The sequence below is a fragment of the Mandrillus leucophaeus genome, unplaced genomic scaffold (assembly GCF_000951045.1).
Source record: "Mandrillus leucophaeus isolate KB7577 unplaced genomic scaffold, Mleu.le_1.0 Scaffold178, whole genome shotgun sequence".
In the NCBI taxonomy this organism is placed as follows: Eukaryota; Metazoa; Chordata; class Mammalia; order Primates; family Cercopithecidae; genus Mandrillus; species Mandrillus leucophaeus.
Genome location: NW_012101787.1, coordinates 2,858,317 through 2,866,571, shown reverse-complemented (window position 1 = coordinate 2,866,571; position 8,255 = coordinate 2,858,317). Strand labels below are relative to the sequence as shown.

The window sequence follows — 8,255 nt, the reverse complement described above, 5'->3', positions numbered from 1 at the left end:
AGCCTGGAGGGTAAAACCTACAACACTGCCAGGCAAGTATTTTCCCCAGAAGGCACTGCTGTAGCTTCATTTTCCATGCACTCGACACCCACAATGTGCTGGAGGTTCTCTGTATATTGGATTCTGATGCTCTTTTGGTAGGAGAGGCTGGGGAGGACACAGAAGCCAGGGATGTGATATGTACAAGGTCACATGGTTACTGAGAGTCAATATTCACACCCAGTCCCCAAATTAACTCTTGGCCTCGTTCCACAATGTCAGCAAGCCTTGGGGGAGATGTAAACAGGAGCTTTAACTCCCAGGGAATCCCAGTGGAGACCAAAGGTGCTGGAACCCTGTGGGCTACCTGTCCCTGCATTACCCACACCATCTGAGCTGCTGCCCTTTAGGAAGCAGCCTCTAGGGCAGCTCTTGCACCCACAGTAAAAGACAACAGACATAGGTACTTTCATGCAAAATCTTTATTTGGAACATGTATGTTACTGAGCAGGCCAGCCGCCATCCTGAAATAGCAAGGATATTTACATTGTGCAGAGAAATACAAGAGCTTCTTGAAGACATTCATCTGTGCTTTGCCGGCATTTTATCTGTTGCTTTGTCCTGTTTCTCTCTTCCCTGTGCTCATTATTCTTCATGCACCCTCACCTCTCATCACCTTAAGGCATCCTGTACCAGCCTGATCTGGGGGCGGGGACTGCAGCCAGCAATCGGCCATTACCGATTGTGTCTTTCTGGGACCCTTTCTACCTGTCTTAGGTATTAATGGTGCCCAAAGAAAGAATAAACAGATGAAAGTTTCTGTGGTTAGCTGGGCACGGTGGTGCACACCTGTAGTCCCAGCTACTAAGGAGGTTGAGGTGGGGATAGTGCTTGAGCCCAGGAGCTTGAGGCTGCAGTGAGCCATGACCGAATCACTGCACTCCAGGCTGGGCAACAGAGCAAGACCCTGTTTCAAGGGGGGAAAAAAAAAGTTTCTTTGGGGTTGCAAGGCCTTGTTTTCACCAAATTTTAGAAGTCCCCCCGAGATGTTTCTGCTTAACTTCTCTTACAGGCCTGTGAGGGCTCGAATTTCAGCTGACCCAGGTGGAGAGTACTTCATTGATTTTTATAATCTGGAAATGACTGCTTTTCCCCCTGGCTGGGACATAATGTTTTCATTTCTGTTTGCTGCCATATGCTTCTCAACTTGAACTTGCCTTTGTCTCCTTGCTCCATGATAATGAATGTCTCACATCTCGGCTCTGCTGCAGGGCAGGGGTGAAGGGAGGTGGAAGAAAGAAGAGACGGTCCTTTGGCTTGGTTGTAAGCCCTAGCAGGGCCTGCCTTTCATACGGAAAGGTTCCTCCTCACTTGCTTCAAGGCATGGGGATGAACGGCCAGACAATCTGGACTTGCCTTTGGGTATAAGTTTCAGTCACTTAGCAGAGACCACAGAACAAGGACCTCCCGGTCCTCTGCTGTATTTGTACACACAAGTATCACAGAGCCTTTCCAAGGTCAAAGTCAGGAATCTGCAGGAGCCTTGGCTGCCTCCTCACACGGCTGATGAACCAAGGACTGTTTCGACGGGCAGGTTGCTAGCCCACATCAACCTTTTCAAGAGGCCTCAATCTGAATTTATGGTCTTAATGACTCCCTTTTTATTTCTTTCCAACAAAACCTGCAGGCTGGAGGCCATTCTTCCTTTAATGTTATTTTATCATCTCCCCCTTCTTAGTGTGGTGGGTCCCAGAGTGGACCAACCCACACTCCTGGAGAAGGACCTCCCACCATGCAGATTCTTAAAGGTCACTGGAATGTGTCTCTTAAATCCTGTCCTGAGTAGCAACTCTCCTCCCACAGACAGATGTACAGAATCTGCAGTCAAAAACAAAACAAAACAAAAAATGCAAAAATCCCCCAGGCCTGCAACAGCTTTGGCTTAAGAAACACACTCCCACCCCACATCCCATCTTTTAAGCTTCATCTCCCCTGCACAAATGGGTCTGGTAGAACAATGCTCCCAAACGCTAAACTAATTGCTTCTAAGAACTTACGACATGGGAAATGTTTCTCTAAGCTCAAATACGGATAGAGAGACAATTCTGCTGCACTGGTCCCTTTGCAAGAGATGCTATCCTGACATTTAACTGTGTATTATTTAATCATTTAAAACAAACAATAATAAAAAAACTCAGCCAGAACACACAAACATGATCTTTGGGAGTCACAGGATGAAATGGTAGGTGAATGTTATCTTCCATCAGCCCCTTCTGCCTCTGAGTTGGGAAAGTAGTTGTTTCAACTGATCAGCTTCATCCTTTTTCTTCAGAAGCCCTAAACCGAGATGCTGTCAGAGTAAGTCATTTTGCTACTGCAAAAAAAATTATCAGGGTCTGGTTTCAGAGTCATTTGAGTTTTAAAACATAAACTTCCATTAACAATGGCCCTTCACCAACAGTAAAATGGGGCAGCAAAAGTTCTACTTAGAATTTCCACATGAATGAAACCAGCAAGGAACTCTGCTAAGGAAACCAGGATCTCGAAGAACAGATTCATGTTTTAGGGACTTTAAAAGAAGAAATCCAAGCAGTTATGCACATGGACATAATCCTGAAAACCCAATCGGGGCTGGGTGCATTGTCAGTGAGGAGTTTTTCTGTAGTCTGCAGAAACATGAGGTTGAAAGTGATAATATAGATATTTGGTTTTCAGTCATTCAGAAATTTTCTTCAAAGAAAGGCAATTTGAGCTAAATTACCATCATTTATCCCTTCTTTTGCAAATCAAGAAATACTAATCCATTGCGCATGTAATTGGAGCTTTTAATTTTATGAGCTCCAAATTATTAAACACCAACAGTTAACTGTGTGCATGAGAACAACAAAGACAAATACAAAATATAGAAACTTTTTCTTCCAGCCACAAAAAAATAACAAAGTTATGTATGTATGAGAAATAGAAACAACTGAATAATTAGTGTTAAATTCAAGACCTCTGGGAAAGCTGTTGTTGGTTATAGGCTATTATTTACCTTAGAATATGAAAGTTTAAAGGTCAAATTTTCAAGGTAAACGTTTAAAGTTACCTTCCCCCCAAAAAAGATTTACATGTAGGCTTAAGTTTAGAATAGTTAAAGTATAAATGTTGATAATTTCAACTTAATTCAGAATGGTTTCAGAAAGATATAACAATTGAAGACAACAAAACACAAGGGCATTGCATTTTGGTTTGAGAATCACAGAAGGTACAACAGTTTTTCTTCCTCGGGGATCCTTCTCTTTCTCTTGAGGAATGAACTAAAATTCAGTTATTTTGATTCAAAGAGGTATTTAGATGGTATCAACAAAATTTCAGAGGAAGTCAGAACGGAGTTCATATACACGTATGGGTATGTATGCGTACACGTACATGTATACATGTGCACATACATAAATGTATATACACATATACCTTCTTATGTTTGCATTTAAAGAGGGAAGTAAGACCCCACAAAGACCTCCAGGCGCCTCAGCCCTCATTTGCTACTACCAGGTGACTTGAATGATTCACCAACGACAACAGTGTCTGAACTCTTCCCCACTCAATTTCTCCTGGGAAGAGGAACTTTTCGTTTCCTCCGCATACTGCTGCTGTGAAAGCTGGAGTGCACTCTAACTTCTCGTAAGAGCTGAATTCTGGACTGCAGGTAAGTGTTTTGAAAAGATTTGGAAAGATTTTTCGGGGCGACTTAGATTCTGTTTTGTTTGTTACAGTCCAAATACATAAAGTTGTTATGAAATAAAATCATACGGTGCAGATGAGAACAGGCCGGGAGAGCCAGGCCAGCCGTTTTAGGGCCAAAGGACAGATCACCCAACGGTTCACATTTTAGGAATTTGAAATGTCTAAAAATAGATAAGGTGGTTTCTCTAAAAGAAAATAAAATGAAAGAGAAGGGGAAAAAAATAAAAGGGAAAAGAAGGACAGGGGTAAGGAAGGAGGGTAAGAGGTAGTAAGGGAGGGAGGGAGGGAGGGAGGGAGGAAGGAAGGAAGGAAGGTAGGCAGGGAGGGAGGGAGGGAGGGAGGGAAAGGCAGTGATTTAGGGAATGTTAGCTATCAAGAATACCTTACTTAGAAAGAAGGAAAAAATGCATAAACTTTGTGCAGGTTAATGCAGTATTAAACACAGTAGAATACATAGGCCTCATAATACTTTTGTAATGTCATATATATAACGTCCCCAAGCACTTTCTAAAAATATGCAGAGACTAATTCAAGATCATTCTAGATAAAAATACTATTTCTTTAAAGGGGTGGCATGGCAGGGTGGGGAGAAAAGTATGGTTTCAGGGCAGATCCCCACACACATACAAAGATAAAACTATGTTTTTTGGTAATTCTAGTTGATATGGCAGCAAAAATTGTCATAACAATGTTGGCTGGTTTTGAGAGGGTTATTTTCAAATATAACCTGATAGCTACATTTGTACAAAAATCTTTGTGAAAAGTTTATTTTATTAACCCTGTGATATGTCTATATTGACATTTTCTAAGATAAAATAAAAGTAGCAGAGCTGTCAATGCGTAAGGGACAGAGCTTTAAAGCAAAAGTGAACCCTCTTTGGGTTCCTCTCACACAAAGGGATACAGACTCTTAAATAAAATAATACTTCCTTAAAAATCTGCCGCCTAACAATTGTTTACATCATAGAAAAATAGCATTTTCGTAAAAAGAAATAGTCACTTTGTTAAAATGGTCTATTTTAAACCAGCAATTATTTTTCATATAAAGAATTTCTAAATACCCATACAGAAAATAAAAATAGATAATACTGAGTGCAAAGCAGACAATGGCATGTTTGCAACTGATCAAAATATTTCACTGCCAGATAAATAATACTCTTAGTATATTACAGTACAAGTTTTAATTTTTCAGGAACTTAGAAGATATTGCTTTTATTCTCTGTTGGCAAGTTACTTATAAGTAAAGTTACTTCCAGCAGCAGAAGGTCAAATTGATTAGAAATGGATCATACCTATTGATTCACATTTCCCCTAAACTGGAAGTGCTGAAACACCAGGCAACAGCCTGTGTCCCAAACTCCTTCACAAGAGCATGTACTGCAGGCCATGGAGACACAGAGGGGAGCACACCATTCACAGGCCTTTCCAAAGCGTTTGCTGGATCTTCCATGTTGAAATCTTCACCCAGAACGAGAGCAACACCAACTATTTACCAGCTTGGTCAAATCTGTCATGAGGGAGCGTTTCTGTGAAAACTCCTTCCTAATTATAGGCATTAAATCTTCATGCTATAAAAACAGATGGTTTCAACGGACGATCGCTTTATCGCCACAAAGCAATTCTGAGAGGATGGCAAGTTTCCTAGTGGCAGTGGTAAAGAATGTTATCAGGATGCTAAAAACCCAGCAGCTTCCAGCTTCTACATGGGGAAGTGGGCTGACAGACTAAATCTCTCAGCTCCTTGAGAATACTCAATTAGCAACGGAATGCAAGCTCCGCCAGCATTTCCTCACACCCTCTCCACTCTGCTAGGGTCATAGGAATCTGTAAAAAAAGAAAAGAAAAGAAAATCAGCGGTATATTCAACTGCTCTATTTTCTGTTTAATCCTTAGACCACAAATTTGTCTAGGGAACAAAAGCTACAAATGTATAAAGGTTAATTTTTGGACATTTTAACAATAATGTTTTCACTAAGGAGTAAAAAAATATTTGTCAAAAAGGCCTGTTTTCAAGGAATGTGCATAGTCATTACCCAAACACAGATGGGAAAATATGAACTGCTTAATACTTCGGCGGCTCCTTCCTGTTCACCGTGGAACATACGTCACTTTAAACGCAATGTTTCCAAACTGGCAGTGATGTGTTTGGCTGATATTAAGGTAGACATCTTATCTGGCTGATACTAAGGTAGAAGTCTTATCTTTCTTTCTTCTTCTTCTTCTTCTTCTTCTTTTTTTTTTTTTTTTGGTAAATTATAGCTCAAAAGAAAACTTGCTTTAGAATATGCATCTTTGTGATCAAACGCTGTTGCTTGAAGGCGTGAGGATCCTCAAATCCTGAATGCCTGGCTGGCAAAGAGAGGCTTTCTGTCTCTCATCACCACTGACCAGTAGGCAGCCCCAGGGCTGGATGCTCACCTGTCAGTGGAAGGCTTCCAGAGCCTTCTAACACAGGTGTGTACGAGTCTGGGCCCTCACACTGATCCATTCTACTGCCGGCAATGGAAAAATCCCAATCTGTGCCCAGATGACCTGGATTTCTAAAACGGGACACCATACAAAAGAGCAATCATCCTAAACTGCCACTACTGCTGCTGCTGGGCGCTGCCAAGTCCCACAACCTCCAATTCACAGATGTCTGTCTGGAATCCAGACAAACCTAAGGCTCATGCATGCGCCTCCTGTGGTAAGATTTTCCTGCCATAGCAGCTCAAAGACTTCTTAATTTTTAAAGAAAAAATGTTTAAGCAATCTGGAAGGAGTATAGCCATTATGGAAACATTATGGAAGTTCCTCAAAAAAAATTAAAAATAGAACTAGCGTATGATCCAGCAATCCCATGACTGGGTATGTATCCAAAGGAAAGGACATCAGTATGGAAGAGATATCTGCACTACAGCATTATTTACAATAGCCAAGTTCACTGCAGCATTATTTACAATGGGCAAGATAGGAAACTACCTAATCGTCGAGGTTTTCATCACTGGATGTATGGATAAAGAAATTGTATAGCTGGGTACGGTGGCTCACGCCTGTAATCCCAGCACTTTGGGAGGCTGAGACAGGCAGATAACCTGAGGTTGGGAGTTCGAGACCAGCCTGACCAACATGCAGAAACCCCATCTCTACTAAAAATACAAAAAATTAGCCGGGCATGGTGGCGCATGCCTGTAATCCCAGCTACTCGGGAGGCTGAGGCAGGAGAATCGCTTGAATCCAGGAGGCAGAGGTTGCTGTGAGCTGAGATCGTGCCATTGCACTCCAGCCTGGCCAACAAGAGCGAAACTCCGTTTCAAAAAAAAAAAGAAGAAGAAAAGAAAAAGAAATTGTATATACACACACAATGGGATATTATTCAGCCCTAAAAGATAGGCAAATCCTGCCATTTTACAACAACATGGATGAAACTTAAGGCCATTATGGTAAGTCAAAAAAGCCAGACACAGAAAGACAAATACTGAATGATCTCACCTATATGTGGAATCTTTTTTTTTTTTTTTTTTTTTTAAAAAAAGCTGAAATCACAGTAACAGAGATTAGAAGGGTGGTTGCCCAGGGGCTGGGGTAAAGGAAAAGGGGAAATACTGGCCAAAGGCTACAAACCCTAAGCGATAAGATGAGTAAGTACTGGAGACTGAGTGCATAGGGTGGTGACTTTAGTTACTAATGCCATCATGTACACTTGGAATTTGCTAACAGAGTACATCTCCAATGTTCTCAACACACTTGAAAAACTGGTAACTATGAGAGGAGATGACTATGTTAACTGCCTTGACTGGGGTACTCATTTCACAATCTATAGATGAATCAAGACACCGTGTTCTATACCTTAAATATATGCAATTTTTGTCAATCATGCCTCAATAAAGCTGGGGAAAAAAGAAAAAGGAAAAAAAAACAGCAAGGCTCAGCATGGTCAAAAAAGGTGTTTCACTTAAAAAAAAAAAAAAAGGAAATCTGGAAGTATCTGAAAAGTTAGAAAAACAATCTTTTGGCCAAACGAGGTGGCTCACGCCTGTAATCCCAACACCTTGGGAGGCTGCAACAGGTGAATCACCTGAGGTCGTGTTGGAGCCCAGCCTGGCCGACATGGCGAAACCCCATCTCTACTAAAATACTAAATGTACAAAAATTAGCCAGGTGTGGTGGTACATGCCTGTAGTTCCAGCTATTCGGGAGGCTGAGGCACGAGAATCACTTGAACCTGGGAGGTGGAGGTGGCAGTGAGCTGAGATCGCACCACTGCACTCCAGCTTGGGCAACAGAGTGAGACTCAGTCTCAAAAAAAAAAAAAAAAGAGAAAAACGAAAAACAATCTTTTCTGAAATCCATCTGGACAACGTGCATTAAAAAGGCCATAGACATTCCAATTTCTCCAGCAGCAAAGCGTCTTACACATCCTCCTCACTCCTTTACAACCTGGCTGAGACAGACGTGCGATACGACAGGTCTCATGACTGTGATGACTGATACAACCTGGCTGAGACAGACGTGCCATACGACAGGTATCACGACTGTGATGACTGATACAACCTGGCTGAGACAGACGT

General features: G+C 41.7%; 1 protein-coding gene across 2 annotated transcripts in view; it reads right to left on the bottom strand.

The window, feature by feature from the left end:
- Window positions 1–443: 443 nt before the first annotated feature.
- KIAA1462 (KIAA1462 ortholog) overlaps window positions 444–8,255 on the bottom strand; it is a 116,443-nt gene continuing 108,631 nt past the window's right edge. For both annotated transcript variants that reach the window (XM_011977327.1, XM_011977328.1), the window contains exon 5: window positions 444–5,529. In XM_011977327.1, coding sequence (XP_011832717.1) covers window positions 5,495–5,529 — 35 coding nt within the window. In that variant the 3' untranslated portion in view covers window positions 444–5,494. The remainder of the gene's footprint in view (window positions 5,530–8,255) is intronic.